At 37.3% G+C, this 17,896-nt stretch overlaps 1 protein-coding gene across 1 annotated transcript in view; it reads right to left on the bottom strand.

Moving 5' to 3' along the window:
- The window catches only part of FANCM (FA complementation group M), an 87,792-nt gene that overhangs the window by 15,353 nt on the left and 54,543 nt on the right, over nt 1-17,896 (bottom strand). The window contains exons 15-16 of the mRNA XM_037834929.1: nt 2,347-2,432; nt 2,164-2,232 (exon numbers count right to left, since the gene is read on the bottom strand). Coding sequence (XP_037690857.1) covers nt 2,164-2,232; nt 2,347-2,432 — 155 coding nt within the window. The remainder of the gene's footprint in view (nt 1-2,163; nt 2,233-2,346; nt 2,433-17,896) is intronic.

Raw genomic sequence — 17,896 nt, 5'->3', positions numbered from 1 at the left:
GTAATACTAAATACTAAAATACTAAATTAGGCAATACAGGTAATATTAGTATAACTATTCATTTAATTTAGTATTACCTCAAACATATAAACATATTCATATACCTCAAATAGCTATATATAGATATTGTATTTTTGGTTTAACAGTGTTGCCTTTAGAAGCTCCTCAAAGACTTCAAAAAATAATTAAGTCTCTAAATTTGTCATCAGTAATAGCCCAAAACATAGTCTTTTCAAGCCAAGAAACCAAACATAACTAGAAAATTGTGACCTTGAGACCTGCCACTGTATCTATCAGAATCATATTAAACAAATCAAAATAATCAAAAACTTAACAAAATAATTTCAATTAACAGGAATAATTTTTCTCTTAAAATAGATAGTTCTGTAACATTATCAATACTTTAATTCACTTCAGATAAGACCATCAGACATTCTAGCTAGGTAGCAAGCTAAAGCAATTTTTCTAGTGAAGCTGTATATGAGTATGCAAGGTAAATATAGACTGAGTACATTTTTAATTAGTTTTGCACAAATTATCCTAGGTTGTATACAAGCATATAAGATTTCCTAGTCTGAAAATGTAACTATCAGCTATGAGCTGATGACAAACAAATGAAGATCAGTCTTAAGACCCAGCCCCTGAAACTTCAGATTCAGTCAAATGACTGCCAGACACTATAACTGTACTATCCCACAAAAATACTCATACCCAAACCTCAAACTCAAATTTAAGCTGAACTTATCATCCCTTTCTTTTCTTCTCTAAATTAGTAATATACTTGCCAAAGAGCCAGAGCCAAAAAACAAAATTATCCTGGAAACTTCTTCCTTTCCTTTTTCCAAACACATCCAGTCATCCAATGAAAGAATAAGGCTCTCCAAAACTGATCCAGAAATTTTCTCCAGCTTTATTTCCTGCCACTCTGGGTCTTTACATCCCAATAATATAGACAAACTGGTTCCCATATTTGTGTGTTCTGTAAGCTGTTCACTCTGTTGAAATGCCTTCTTTTTTTTTTGTTTTTTTTTTTTTGTTTGTTTTGTTTTTTTGTCTAAGCACCACAAACACTTTAAAATTTAACTAACATATTATCTTCAAGAAGGCTGCCAGAACCCAAGGTCTAGGTTAAGGGCTTATCTTTTCTTAACATGTAATTAAAAATGTATACTGAAATTATCTGTTTACTTATCTGTCTTACCTATTAGATAGTAGGTGACTTAAGAGCACCAAGGCATACTCTTTATAGTATCGCCAGCATCTGGCATAGTAGATTTATGGTAAGTAATTAATGAATGTTCGCTGAAAGGCTGAAATATACTGATACAGATAATTTCTGAAGAGGGTATAAAATTTTTTGAAATATTTGTATTTATTGAACTTAGAAAAGTTTTTTTGTGAAAATATCTTTGAAAACAAAAGAAATTAGAAACACAAAACAGATTATAATTTACTCTCTGTGCTGGTTTGAGGTTGTTATGTACCCCCAGAAAAGGCTGTATTCTTTTGATCCATTCTTGTGGGTGCAGCTCTATTGTGGGTGGGACCTTTTGATTGGGTAGTATCAACTGACATGTGACCCAACCAATTCAAGGTGGGTCTTGATCCTTTACTGGAGTCCATTATGAGAGGATAAAAGGTAGAGAGCTCAAAGAGAGAAACACCCAGACAGAGTTCACAGAGCGAAAAACACCAAGAGACAGAGCTTAGAGAGAAACACCTGGAGAGACAGCTCACAGAGGGAGAAAAGCCCCAGAGCTGCTAAGAGAGTCTCCACAGATGCTCAGAGAAAAAGTCATTGGAATCAGAAGCTGAAAGCAACAAAATCTGGGAGCAAAGGACCAGCAGAAGCCAGCCATGTGCCTTGTTATCTGACAGCATAACCCCAGATGACAGCAGCATTTCTTTGAGATATCTTACTCCTGATGCTTTAATTTGGACATTTGCATGGCCTTAGAACTGTAAATTTGTAATAAACCACCACTGTTAAAAGTCAGTCCATTTCTGTTATACTACATTTCAGCAGCTTTAGCAAACCGTAACACTCTATTTTTCCTAACTATGCAGGTCTTAAGATCAAATAAATATGCTTATTTACATACATATCTTCCTTATAATATATATTCCTAAGGATTTTGGATTACTATACTATTTGTTACTTACTCTGTTTGGAGGAATCCTGCGCTTTTTGACAGCATGAAGTGGAGAATCAACTTCACTACTTTTCTGATCCTACATAAAGTATACATATAGATCAATAAAAGACAGCAACAGTCTTCAAGAAAAAAAAAAAAAAACAGCCTTTTACATGAATGATCACATTACAATTATTACCAAGTGACTCACCTCAGGGGATTTTAAAACACTTATTTTTTTACATCTTCTTTGGAAAATCTCATCTTCACTTTCAGTACTTGTTAATAATTGTTCACCTACAATTATTTTAAAATGATGAATCTAGTCAGTTGATTTAAGTTTATCCAACAACAACAATCTATTTTATTGATGGCTACGAAGACAATTGCTTTTGACAATACTATTACTAATTCACTCTCAAAAAACACAGTCTTAAGAAGTTTGATTAAAAATATAGCATGGGAAGACAGAAAATCTAAACAATGCCAGTGAATAAAATAAGAGAATAAATTTTGCTAATAAATACATATTCGAAATAGGCTAAATTTTAGAAAGTAACCAAAAAGAGGCCAGAAGAGTACAAAATATAATCTTATTTGTCAGTGGTTCTAGAATTTGTCTCTAAAATTTACTATAGTTTTTCTGTCCACTGTGTCTTATCCTTTTTCTAGTTAAAGAAGTTAAAAAACGGAAATTAAGACAGTAGGATGATATATTTAAAGTGCTGAAAAAATTGTCAGCCAAGAATTCTATACCCAGTAAAACAGTCTTTCAAAAATGAGGGCTAGTTTAAGATATTCGCAGATAAACAAAAGCTGAGGAAGCTCATCACCACTAGACATGCCCTATAAGAAATATTAAAGGGAGCTCTTCATGATGAAAGGGAAAGATACTGGGCAACAGCTCAAAGCCATGTAAAGAAATGAAGAGCTACAGTAAGGGTAACTACATGGTTAAATATAAATGTCAGCACTATTCTATTTTTGGACTGTAACTCTACTTTTTATATCTTACATGTACATCTTACATGACGTAACATAAAAACACATAAAAAGTAATTATAAAACTGTGGTATTGGGCACACTGTATAAAGATGTGAATAGCTACAAGAACACATAAAAGGGAGAACAGAGGGGCATAGGAACATGGTTTATATGCTATTGATTTTAAGTTGATATATAAAAAAAATGTGATTCTCTGTGTAAGACCAAGGGAAGAGATGTTTATTTGGTGCAGGATCTATATTTTCTGCAGTGCACTTAATAATTTAACTTAACACGGCCAGTTTATTCAAACACCATAATTACATGGAACTTTGAATAGAAAGTGAGACATGATAGGTTTGTACAGCTTAGTGTGAAATCCCAATACATCCCAAAGTAATTTCAGCAGAGAATAAAAATATATTTGCAGGCCCCCCCTGAGGAACTGGGGGAAAATGCAGAAATGCTGGAATTCCCCACCTGGGTTATTACTGATATTCTCACAAACTTTGAGGACTAATAATTTAATAGGATGAGCCCTCAGTCTTGGGGCTTGCCCTTATGAAGGTTGTGACTGCAAAGGAGAGTCTAAGCCTACTTATAATTGTGCCTGAGAGTCTCCCCCAGAAAACCTCTCAGATGTGGCCTCTCTTTCTCTAACCCCACATGGCAGGTGAACTCACTGCCCTCCCCACTATGTGGGACCTGACTCCCAGGGGTGTAAATCTCCCTGGCAACATGGGATGTGACTCCAGGGGATGAGCCTGGACCTGGCACTGGAGACTGAGAAAACTTCTTGACCAAAAGTGGGAAGCTAAATGAAACAAAATAAAGTTTCAGAGGCTGAGAGATTTCAAATGCAGTCGAGAGATCATTCTGGAGGGCATTCTTACGCACTATATAGATATCCTTCTTTAGTTTTTTTTTCTGTTGTTTTTTTTAATCCATTTTATTGAGGTATATTCATATACCATGCAGTCATACAAAACAAAGCATACGTTCGATTGTTCACAGTACCATTACATAGCTATGCATTCATCACCAAAATCAATCCGACACCTTCATTACCACACACAAAAAAATAACAAGAATAATAATTAAAGTGAAAAAGAGCAATTAAAGTGAAAAAGAGCAATTAAAGTGAAAAAGAGCAATTAAAGTAAAAAAGAACACTGGGTGCCTTTGTTTGTTTGTTTGTTTGTTTGTTTGTTTCCTTCCCCCATTTTTCTACTCATCCATCCATAAACTAGACAAAGGGGAGTGTGGTCCATATGGCTTTCCCAATCCCATTGTCACCCCTCATAAGCTACATTTTTATACAATTGTCTTCAAGATTCATGAGTTCTGGGCTGTAGTTTGATAGTTTCAGGTATTTACTGCTAGCTACTCCAATTCACTAGAACCTAAAAAGGGTCGTCTATATTGTACGTAAGAGTGCCCACCAGAGTGACCTCTCGGCTCCTTTTGGACTCTCTCACCACTGTAGCTTATTTCATTTCTTTTCACATCCCCCTTTTGGTCAAGAAGATGTTCTCCATCCCACGATGCCGGGTCTACATTCCTCCCCAGGAGTCATATTCCACGTTGCCAGGGAGATTCACTCCCCTGGGTGTCTGATCCCACATAGGGAAGAGGGCAGTGATTTCACCTGCCAAGTTGGCCCTCTTAAGTTTTTAATGTATTGGAATAGCTAGAAAGAAATACCTGAAACTATCAAACTACAACCCAGTAGCCTTGATTCTTGAAGGAGATTGCATAACTATGTAGCTTAGACGGTATGACTGTGTGAATGTGAAAACCTGTTGGCTCACACTCCCTATAGCCAGTGTATGGACAGATGAGTAGAAAACTTGGGACAAAAGCTAAATGAAATATAGGGTAGGATGGGGGGGAATGGAATGTTTTAGGTGTTCTTTTTTACCATTTTTTTAATTCTTTTGGAATAAGGAAGATGTTCAAAAATTGATTCTGTTGATGAATGCACAACTATATGATGGTACTGTGAATAACTGATTATACATTATGGATGACTGTAGGGTATGTGAACATACCTCAATAAAACTGTATTAAAAAAAAAAAAAAGATAGCATAGATGATTAAGTGGTCAGCCATGGCTCTGAACCACTTTCTCGGAGGTTATGCTATCCAGGTTTTTAAAAAAATCTGCTGTAAAATAAAGAAATAGAATTTTTTTTTTAAATGAGATTGTCATTAATTTAGGATGTTAAATTTAAGCTCCACAGTAATCACAAAGGAAATATTTTATTATATATTATATGTATATGTTTATACATTTTACATATAATATATAATTATATAATATATATTTTATACATTTATATATATAAAAGGAAATGAGAAGGGATTCTAAATGGTTCACTAACAAAAGATCAACCAAACATAAAATTAGGTAATAAATAGAGAAATTAAGGACAAAAAAAAAGTAACAGATTTAGAAAAACCAAATATGAGAATGGCAGAAGTAAGTATTGTATTATCAGTAATTTCTTTAGATGCAAATGGATTGAACTACTCAATCAAAAGTCAGACATTAGAATGGATAAAAAAAAAGATGATCCAAACATACAATGTTTACAAGAGACTCACCTTATTTTCAAAGACACAAATAGATTGAAAGTGAAAGGATATAAAATAATATTCCTTGCAAACAGTAACCAAAAGAGAGCTGAGATGGCTATACTAATATCAGATTAAAGACACTTTAAGTCAAAAACTACTACAAGTGATGGAGGATTCAAGACTGCGGATTAGGAGAGACAGAGCAAAATACTTCTCCATGAAAAACACTAGAAAAAAAGACAGAAAGTGCTCCAGAATACCAGTTCCAGGGTTGTACCAGCTGGAGAAGATCCACTACATCCACAGTGACTGTGCACTTGGTGAAACCGAGAGCCTGCGTTTGGAAACGAGTGAGTGAGACTGCTGGGGAAATGACAGCCAAGCCATGGTGGGGAGAAACTTGGGGTCGGCATTTGGAGATGGATTAGTTTAAAAACCCCAAAAGCAGCTGCAGATCCGGCAGCGAGAGCCGTACAGTCGAGCACGGTGGTGAATGCCTACCATGTCCCAGGCACCTGCCTCAGTATTTGGCGTGGACAATAGCCTTTCGCACACCCACAGCTAACTGTCCCAGAGTGAGGAAGGCAGAAGTCTGCAGAAGTGGGAAAATACCACACCCCATACAGCCATCTTCTCAGCAGGCTGGGAACGCCCATGCATGGTGCTGCATGACTGTGAGCTTCCCTTGGGGATTTTGCTCATCTGTGACTTTGAGCAGTCTTCCTCTGCGGAGGCTCGCAGAGTGCACAGTGTGGAGGTGGGGTTCCACACAGAAGTCCCAAGGACCCTACACCAATCCCAAGGATTTGTGGGCCTGTGGCAGAGAGAGACTATGGGGAATCTGAGCCGAAGGGTTGGACTTGTGCAAAAGCTTTAAGTCTCCAGGAATGGCTGGGAGATCTGAGTCTTAAAGCCACCTTCCCTCCCTAACTGCACAGGGCACACTCCCAACTTTCAGGGCTGGCTGCACCACTGCATATGGAAATTTGGTGCACTGATTGGACCCCCACAAGATTTGGGCCCCCACTCGCCACACAGACAAAGCTGGGGAGAACTGGCTTGAGGGTAAGAGGTGGCTTGGGGGCCCCATGGGTTGGTAAGTTAGGAAAAGTGCACTCCACCAAGCTGTAGCTCTGAAAAATTACAGATAATTGTTCAAATAAGCCTGCATATCCTAAAAGAATTCCTGTCAAGATAAGAAAATGCCAAGAGGCCAAAAACAACAGAAAATTTTAAAGCATATGAAGAAACCAGAAGATATGAATAACCCAAACACAAAAACCCAAATCAAAAAATCACAAGAGACACAGTACTTGGAGCAATTAATCAAAGAAGCACTAACAACAAGATTATGGCACAGGATATAAAGGACAAGAAGAAGACCCTACAAGAGCGTAAAGAAGAATTTGCAAGACTACATAAAAAAATAGACTATCTTACGGAAATAAAAGAAACTGTTGATCAACTTAAAAAGATTCTGGATACACACAATACCAGATTAGAAGAAACTGAGGAAAGAATAAGCAAACTGGAAGAGTGCAGGCTTGAAAGTGAAAGTACGAAAGAAAGAATGGAGGAAAAAAATCAAAAAATTTGAAATGTATCTCAGGGGTATGATGGACAACATAAAGAACACAAATATAAGAAACATCGATATTCCAGAAGGGGAAGAAAAGGGTAAAGATCTAGGAAGAGTATTCAAAGACATTGTTGGGGAAAAATCCCAGCCCTTCTAAACAACATAAATACACAAATCATAGGTGCCCAATGAACTACAAACAGAATCAATCCAAATAAACCCACTCCAAGACATATTCTGATCACATTGTAAAATGCTGAAGAGAAGGAGCAAGTTCTGAAAGCAGAAAGAAAGAAGCAATTCACCACATAGAAGGGAAACAACATAAAACTAAGTAGTGACTACTCAGCAGCCACTATGGAAGCAAGAAGGCAGTGGTATGACATATTTAAAATTCTGAAAGAGAAAAATTGCCACCCAAGAATTCTTTATCCAGCAAAGCTATCCTTCAAATTTGGGCAAGAGCTTAAAGCCTTCACAAACAAATGCTGAGAGAATTTGCTAACAAGAGACCTACCCTACAAGAGACAACAAAGGGAGCCCAACCAGCAGAGAAACAAAGAAAGGAGAGAAAGGTATGGAGAAGGGTTCAGAACTAGAGATTTAGTAAGGGTACTTTAAAGGAAATAAAGAGAGAGGGGAAAAATATATCTGACAAACAAAAACCAAAGGATGGGACAGCTGATTCAAGAAATGCCTTCACAGTAATAATATGGCATGTGAATGGATTAACTCCCCAATTAAAAGATAAGGATTGGCAGAATGGATTAAAAAATATGAACCATCAATATGTTGCTTACAAGAGACTCATCTTAGACACAGAGACACAAAGAAATTGAAAGTGAAAAGATGGAAAAAAATATTCCATGCAAGCTACAGCCAAAAGAAAGCAGGAGCAGCAATATTTATCTCAGATAAAATAGGCTTTAAACACAAGGATGTTATAAAAGACAAAGAAGGTCACCATATACTAACAAAAGGGACAATTCAACAAGAAGAAATATCATAAATGTCTATGCACCCAATCAAGGTGCCCTAAAATACATGAGACAAATATTGGCAAAAGTGAAGGAAGCAATAAATGTTTCCACAATAATTGTGGAAGACTTCAATAGATCACTCTCTCCTACAGAAAGATCAACCAGACAGAGGAACAATAAGGAAATCGAAAACCTAAAGAGTCTCATAAATGAATCTGAATTAACAGACATATACAGAACATTAAATCCCAAATAACCAGGATACACATTCTTTTCTAGTGCTCACAGAACTTTCTCCAGAATAGATCATATGCTGGCCATAAAACAAACGTCAATAAATTTAAAAATATTGAAATTATTCAAAGTACATTCTCTGATCACAATGGAATACAATTAGAAGTCAATAACCATCAGAGACTTAGAAAACTCACAAATATCTGTAGGTTAAGCAACACACTCCTAAACAATCAGTGGGTTAAAGAAAAAAATAGCAAGAGAAATTGTAAATATGTAAACATGAATGAAAATAAGAACACAGCACATCAAAACTTATGGGATGCAGCAAAGGCAGTATTGAGGGGGAAATTTCTACCTGTAAATGCATACATTAAAAAGAAAGAAAGAGCTAAAGTGAAAGAATGAATGAAACAACTAAAGAAGCTAGAAAAGGATCAGCAAACTAATCCTAAACCAAGTAGAAGACAAGAAATAACAAGATTTAAGGCAGAAATAAATGACATAGAGAACAAAAAAAAAGAAAAGAAAAAAAAATAGAATCAATAACACCAAAAGTTAGTCCTTTGAGAAGATCAACAAGATTGACAAGCCCCTAGCTAGACTGACAAAAAAGAGAAAAAGACCCAAATAAACAAAATAATAAATGAGAGAGGTGACATTACTGTGGATCCCAAAGAAATTTTAAAAATTATAAGAGGATACTGTGAAGAACTGTGTGCCAAAAACCTAGATAATGCAGAGGAAACGGACAGCTTGCTGGAAACCCATGAACAACCTAGACTGCCCAGAGAAGAAGACTGACCAGAGAAGAAATAGAAGACCTCAACAAACCAATCACAAGCAAAGACATCCAATCAGTCATCAAAAAGCTTTCCACAAATAAATGCCCAGGGCCAGATGGCTTCACAGGTGGATTCCAGCAAACTTTCCAAAAAGAACTGACACCAATCTTACTTAAACTCTTGAAACACTGAAGAAAATGGAACACTACCTAACTCACTTTATGAAGCTAACATCAATCTAATACCAAAACCAGGCAAAGATGCTACAAAAAAGGAAAACTTACAGGCCAATCTCCCTCATGAATAGAGATGTAAAAATTCTCAACAAAATACCTGCAAATCGAATCCAAAGACATTTTAAAAAATCATACACCATGACCAAGTGGGGTTCATTCCAGGCATGCAAAGATGGTTTAACATAAGAAAATCAATGTAATATAATACATTAACAAATCAAAAGGGAAAAATCAAATAATCATCTCATTAGATGCTGAAAAAGCATTCAACAAAATCCAGCATCCTTTTTTGATAAAAACATTTCAAAAGGCAGGAATTGAAGGAAACTTCTTCAATATGATAAAAAGGCATATATGAAAAACCCACAGCCAGCATAGTACTCAATGGTGAGAGACTGAAAGCCTTCCCTCTAAGATCAGGAACGAGACAAGGATGCCCGCTGTCACCACTGGTATTCAACATTGTGCTAGAAGTGCTAGGCAGAGCAATCCAGCAAGACAAAGAAATAAAAGGCATCCAAATTGGAAAGGAAGAAGTAAAACCGTCATTATTTGCAGAGGATATGACCTCATATTTGGAAAACCCTGAGAAATCAACGATACAGCTACTTCAGCTAATAAGCAAATCTAGCAAAGTAGCAGGATACAAGTTTAATGCACATAAGTCAGCAATGTTCCTACACACTAGAAATGACCTAACTGAAGAGACACTCAAAAAAAGATACCATTCTCGATAGCAACTAAAAAAATCAAGTACTTAGGAAGAAACTTAACCAAGGATGTAAAAGACCTAAACATAGAAAACTACATAGCTTTACTAAAAGAAACAGAAGGGAACCTAAACAGATGGAAAAATCGTCCTTGTTCATGGATAGGAAGGCTAAATGTCATTAACATGTCAGCTCTACCCAAACTCACCTACAGATTCAATGCAATTCCTATCAAAATTCCAACAACCTACTGTACAGACTTGGAAAAGCTAGTTACCAACTTTATTTGGAAGGGGAAGATGCCTCGTATTGCTAAAAACATTCTGAAAAGAAAAATGAAACGTGAGGACTTACACTCCCTGATGCTGAAGCTTATTATAAAGCCACAGTAGTCAAAACAGCCTGGTACTGGCACAAAGATAGACATATTGATCAATGGAATCGAACTGAGAATTTGGAGATATACCCCCAGATCTGTGGTCGACTGATCTTTGATAAGGACCCCAAAACCACTGAACTGGGACAGAACAGTCTATTCAACAAACGGGGCTGGGAGAGCTGGATATCCATATCCAGAAGAATGAAAGAGGACCCCTACCTCACACCAACACTAAAATTAACTCAAAATGGATTCAAGATCTCAATATAAGAGACAGTACCATAAAACTCCTAGAAGATAATGTAGGGAAACATCTTCAAGACCTTGTATTAGGAAGGTCACTTCCGAAACCTTATACCCAAAGCGCAAGCAACAAAAGAAAAAATAGATACATGGGAACTCCTCAAACTTAAAAGCTTCTGTACCTCAAAGGAATTTGTCAAAAAAGGTGAAGAGGCAGCTAACTCAATGGGAAAAAATATTTGGTAACCATGTATCTGGCAACAGACTGATATCTTGCATATATAAAGAAATCCTACAATTTAATGACAATAGTACAGATAGCCCAATTATAAAATGTGCAAAAGATATGAAAAGACGTTTCTCTGAAGAAGAAATACAAATGGCCAAAAACACATGAAACAAATGTTCAGCTTCATTAGCTATTAGGGAGATGAAATTTAGGACACAATGAGATATCATCTCACACCAATTAGACTCGCTGCCTTTAAACAAACAGGAAACTACAAATGCTGGAGAGGATGTGGAGAAACTGGAACTGTTATTCATTGTTGGTGGGACTGTATAATGGTACAGCCACTCTGGAAGACAGTCTGTCAGTTTCTTAGAAAATTAGATATAGAGTTACCCTTCGATCCAGCAATTGCACTTCTCAATATATACCCAGAAGATCTGAAAGCAGTGACATGAACAGATATCTGCACGCCAATGTTCATAGCAGCAATATTCATAATTGCCAAGAGATGGAAACAACCCAAATATCCTTCAACACATGAGTGGATAAACAAAATGTGGTATATACACACAATGGAATACTATACAGCAGTAAGAAGGAACGATGTTGTGAAACATAGGACAACAGGGATGAACCTTGAAGATATAATGCTGAGTGAAATCAGCCAGGCACAAAAAGAGAAATATTGTACATTACCACTAATGGGTACACTATGAAAAATGTAAAATAAATGGTTTATATTGTAGAATGTAGGGGACCTAGCGATAGACAGCAAATAGTGAAGGGGGAACAATAATCTAATAAGAACAGATAAGTTATGGAGAGTAAACTTAATGTTCTGGGAATGCTCAGGAACAACTATGGTTTGTTAATTTCTGGGGGGTATGGTAGGAACAAGTTCACAGAAATGTAGTTATTTTAGGTCATTTGTTTTTCTTATTCCTTTGTTGGGTTATAGTCTGTTTATTTTCTTGGGGTAGGGTAGGAACATGTTGGAAACAATGTAGTTATTCTAGGTTATCTGTTGTTTCTTACTCCTTTGTTTTGGTTTGTTTGAAATGTGTTTATTTTTTGTTTTTTAATTTTTTGATAAAGTTAAACAATGAACAAGTGTGAAAAAAAGTAAATGAACAATGGGGGGAGGAGGGAAATGGAATGTTTTGGATGTTCTTTTTTATCTTAATTTTTATTTTATTTTTTGGAGTAATGAAAATGTTCAAAGATTGATTGCAGTGATCAATGCACAGCTATATGAGGATGCTATGAACAACTGATTGTACACTTTGAAGGACTGTGTGTTATGTGAATATATCTCAATTAAAAAAAAAACTACTACAAGGACAAAAAGGACACTATATATTCATAAAGGGTTAATTAACAAGAAGATATAACAATTACAAACACATATGTACTATGGTGGTTTGGAGCTGTACAAACACCAGAAAAACATGTTCCTAAATTTAAGCCATTCCTGTGGATGTGGATTCATTGTAAATAGGTCCTTCTGATGAGGCTACTTCAGTCAAGGGGTGACCTACCTCAATCAGAAAGGGTGTTAATCCTCTTACTTTTGTCCTTTATAAACAGAATGAGAGAGAGAGAGAGACAGAGAGAGAGAGAGACAGAGAGAAAGGAGAGCACAAAGGAAGCAAGAAGCTGAAAGGAACAAAACACAGACGAGAAGAAAGAGACAAGCAAATGATGCCATGTGCCTTGCCATGGAGCAGAGAAGCCAAGGATCGCCAGCAGCCAGTCTTTGGAAAGAAAGCGTCACTCTGATGATGACTTGATTTGGACATTTTTCCCAGACTCTAACCATGAACAAATAAATTTCCATTCTTCAGCCAAACAATTTCATTATATTGGCTTTCAGCAGCCCAGGAAACTAAAACAGATTTTGGTACCAAGAGTGGAGGGGTACTATTGCAAATACTAAAAATGTGGAAATGGTTTTTGAATTGGGTAATGGATAGAGGCTGGAAGAATCATGTCTTTTTGGTAGAAAAGGCTTAGATTGCTTTGAAGAGATTATTGGTAGAAACATGTATGCCAAAGTTACTTCCAATGAGGCCTTTGATGGAAATGATGATTGTATTATTGGAAACTGGAAGAACTGTTTTAAAGTGGCAGAGAAATTAGATAAATTGAGTTCCAATGTTGGATGGAAGGCAGAATTTGAAAGCGATGAGTTTGGATATTTAGCTGAGGAGATTCCCAAGCAAAGTGTGGAGAGTGAAGCCTGGTTCTTCCTTGCAGCTTACAGTAAAATACAAGAGGAAAGGGATAAGCTGAGAACTAAACTCCTGGGTATAAAGAAACCAGAAATTGATGGTTTAGAAAATTCTGAACTTCTGGTAAACAAGTCCCTAGAGACTAGTGTTCCATGTAAGGGTTTAATTGAACATGGAACCAGTCAGCAATTTCAGTGCAAGTCAAGACTGGAAATGCAGCTATCCAGGAAGGATCTGTGGAGCCTGTCTAATGGTTTGGACCCTTCTGTGCTATATGCAAAACTGATAAGTTTTTTGTGAGGTCTGTAGGAATGGAACCAATGCCAGCCTGCACTATAAGAGACAGAAAAGGGACAGATTGAAGGAAAAATCACTTCAAGGGCAGAATCATGGAACCTGAGTTCTGGACCAAAGACATTTTCTTGGACCAAGAGAGAGCCCACTCAAGTGTGTAGAAAGGGTAAGTCTGCCCAGAACTTGGAGAGAGCAAGCTTTCTACCCCATTGTTCAAGAAGAGTGCTATCACTCCTGTGTTCTCAGAAGTTAGAACCTGTGCTCCTGGGGACTGTGGAGAATCTGGCTGTCACCCCAATGTTTTGACAAGATACAACCTGTGCCCTGACATTCTGGAGCGCCTGGCTGACATCCTGAATCTTGAAGAGGGTGAAGTTTTCACCCCAGGGTTTGAGGAAAGCATGTCTGCAGCAAAAGCACTTGGAGGGGTTGAGGCTGCTTCTCCATAAGGCCCAAAGACCCAAACATCATTCCATAGATGACTCTCAGACCCTGAAACCTAATGGAGTATGCCCTCCAGGATTTCAGAATTGTTTGGTACCTGTGACTCCTGTTTCCCTTACAATTTTTGTCTTATGCCTGTCACTCCTTTGTATATTGGAAGCAGATATCTTGTTCTCTAGGTTTCACAGGGCCACAGACAGAGGGGAACCATGCCCTAGGACAGATCACACCTATAATTGATTTTGATGAGAATTTGTACTTAGTATTGTTACTAAAATGACTTAAGCCTTCTGGGATATTGTAATGGAATTAATCTATTTTGCATGTAGAAAGAACGTTTTTGGGGAGCCTAGAAGGTGGAGTATGGTGGTTTGGAGACGTATGTATCCCCAAAAGAACATGTTCTTAAATTTAATATATTCCTGTGCAGGTGAACCCATTTTAAGTTGGACCTTTTGATGGGGCTACTTCAGTTAAGGTGTAACACATGTCAGTCAGAATGGGTCTTAATCCTCTGTTGTCCTTTAGAAATGGAAAGAATACATATATAGAGAGAGAAAGCCACAGAAGCAAGAAGCTGGAAGTAAAAAACACAGACACTGGCCACCAGTCTTCAAGAAGAAAGCATCAGCTTGATGATGACTTGATTTGGACACTTTTGCAGACTCTAACCATGAGCGAATAAATTCCCATTATTTAAGCTAAACCACTCCATGACATTTACTTTCAGCAGCCCAGGAAACTAAACTAAAACAAATAGATTGAAAGTGAAAGGCTATAAAATAATATTCCATGCAAACAGTAACCAAAAGAGAGCTGAGGTGGCTATACTAATATCAGATAAAAGACACTTTAAATAAGTAACTATTACAAGGAACAAGGACACTATATGTTCATAAAAGAGCCAAGTAACAAAAAGATGTAACAATTATAAAGATATATACCCAATTATAGAGCCCAAAACATATGGAAAAAAAACACTGACAGAATTAAAGGGTATCATAGATGGTGCTACATTAACAGGAGGAAATGTCAATATTCCACTTGCAGTAATAGAAAGAACATCTAGTCAGAAGATCCATAAGGAAGTAGAAGACTTGAAAAATACTATAAAATAACTAGACCTAACAGACATATCTGTAACACTCCACCCAACAACAGCAGAATACACATTCTTCTCAAGAGCACATGCATAATTTTCTAGGATAGACATATGTTTGGTCATAAATCAAGTCTGAATAAATCTTAAAAGACTGAAACCATACAAAGTATCTTCTCTGATCACAATGGAATGAAGCTAGAAATAAATAACAGAAGGAAAAGTGGAAAATTAACAATTGTGTCAAAATTAAACACTCTTAAATAACCAGTGGGTCAAAAAACAAATCAAAACAGAAATCAGTATATATCTTGAGATGAACAAAACAAAAACATAAAATACTAAAACAGCAGTGTTCAGAGGGAAATTACAACTATAAATCCCATATTAAAAAAGAAGAAATATCTCAAATCAGTAACCTGACTTCACTCCTGTAGGAATTAGAAGAAAGAAGAGCAAACCCAAAGAGCAGAAGGAAAGAAATGTGGCCAATATTCCATATAAATGTAGATGTAAAAATTCTCCATGAAATACTAGCAAACCGAATTCAATAGCACATTATAAGGATTATACACCATGACCAAGTGGGATTTATTGCAAGAATGCCCAGCCAGTTCAAAATACGAAAATCAATCAACATAAAACACCACATTAATAGAATGAAGGGAGAAAAAAATCATATGATCAGTCTCAGTTAACACAGAAAAGGCATTTGACAAAATCTAGGATCAATTCTTGATAAAAATATACAGAAAAGTAGAAATAGAAGGAGGCTTCCTCAACATGACAATGGACATATATGAAAAACTCACAGGCAACATCATACTCAATAGTGAAAGACTGAAAGTTTTCCACCTAAGATCCAGAACAACACAAGAATGTCCACTTTCACCACTGCTATTCAACAATGTACTAGAAGTTCTAGCCAGAGCAATTAGACAAGAAAAAGAAATAAAAGATCAAATTGGAAAGGAAGAATTTGAACTATTTCTGTTTGCAGATAACATGATCCTATATATAGAAAATCCCTAAGAATCCACAAGAAAACCACTAGAGCTAATAAATTAATTCAGCAAAGTTGCAGGGTGCAATTCGGTTGTGAGGAAGTGAGCCTGGCGGCCACGGGCAAACACTAAAAAAACAGAGGAAACAATCATGTCTCACTACATGAGGACCCCAGCACCTCCCTGTTCATCAGGAATGTCGCAATGCCACCAGGTGAGCAGCAACAGCTGCAGGTTGGTGACACGGGGGAAGGGCGGGGTAATGGCCATGCAGTCAAGCTTGGGCCAAGCCCAGCAGCCCTACGGATGCCTCCCCCATGGAGGTGTCCTTCCCAGGAAGGTATAAGTCCTCAGGCAACTCCAGGGCCTGGGCGGGACTCCCGCTTCTGCCCTCCCTACCAGTGTTCAACCCCAGCATGATGCAGACCCGAGTCAAGCCCTGTAGTGCTTTACACTCCCTAAGCACCGCAAACAGTGAGCCCATGCCCATCCTCTCCTGACAAGTCGCTGGAACACAGGGTGCAACTATCCAGGTCCTAGCCAACGCAAAAGGCAAGAAAAAGAAATCAAAGATACGAATATTGAAACAGTAGAAGTAAATCTCTGTCTGTTCTTAGTCAACATGTTTATTTACATAGAAAATACTATGGAATTAACAACTGAAAAACACACTAAAATAAGTTAAGGAAATTATCAGGATACAAGATAAATTTACAAAAACTATATTTCTATACATTAACAAAAAATGTAAAAAAAACCTTTGTACTGAAAACTACAAAACACTGCCAAGAGAAATTAAAGAAGACCTAAGTCAACTGATATACCATGTTTATGAATTGGAAGATGGAATGTTGTGAAGTTGTCAGTTCTCTCCCAAAATGATCCATAAATTCAAGACAATCCCAATCAAAGTCATTTTCTTCTTTAAATAGAAATTGACAAGTTAATTCTAAAATTTACATAGACATGCAGAGGTTCTAGGACAGCCAAAATAATCTTGAAAAAGCATAATAAAGCAGGAGGACTTACACTATCTGACTTCAAGACTTAAAAAGATACAGTAGGGATTGTGGGAAGATGGTGGAGTAGGAAGCTCCAGGAATCAATCAGTCCCTCCATCAGAACAACTATTAAACAGGCAGGAAATGTCTCAATCAACTATTTTGAAACTCCAAAGTCCTGTACAACACTGTATAGCATCCAGGGAAAAATGGAAGGAAGAGGCTGGTAAATTACAGTAAATCCCAGTAAACTGCTGTCTCTGCATGGCACTTACTGTCACCCTTCTGCATTCTCATCATAGGCAGCAGTGGGGTCCAAGCCCTCGTTAGGTAGTTGGTGCCAGAAAGGGACATAAAAATCCAGTTCCCCAAGATCTGGGGGTAGCATGGGCCAGTCACTGATCAATGCTTTTGATTAGTTACTTTGAATAGTTGGGAACCCAGCTCTAAGTGTGGCCATTATTCAACCCTCCCCAGACAAAGGTGGCAGAAGAAACTTAAAGATAGTATGCTTCCTCAGAGGTCTGGTGGAAAGTTGAAAGGCTGCATTTGCTAGACAAGGGTCAAGTCAAGAAAACACAGCTTTGGGGAGTGTGGAAGAAGCTCCTGGCATCCTTCCAGGCCCCTCCTCCAGGCAGTTTGGAGCCAGCCAGCCAGAGCTCCCTTTGTGGGTTTCTGCCCTTGTTCTCACTGGGAAAGACTGACTTGGGAAACTCCTTTTCCATGTGTCCCCACTCCCAGGATTT

Source organism: Choloepus didactylus, chromosome 4 (assembly GCF_015220235.1).
Source record: "Choloepus didactylus isolate mChoDid1 chromosome 4, mChoDid1.pri, whole genome shotgun sequence".
Classification (NCBI taxonomy): Eukaryota; Metazoa; Chordata; class Mammalia; order Pilosa; family Megalonychidae; genus Choloepus; species Choloepus didactylus.
The sequence above is the reverse complement of the archived record's forward strand: the minus strand, read 5'-3'. Positions and strand labels throughout refer to the sequence as shown.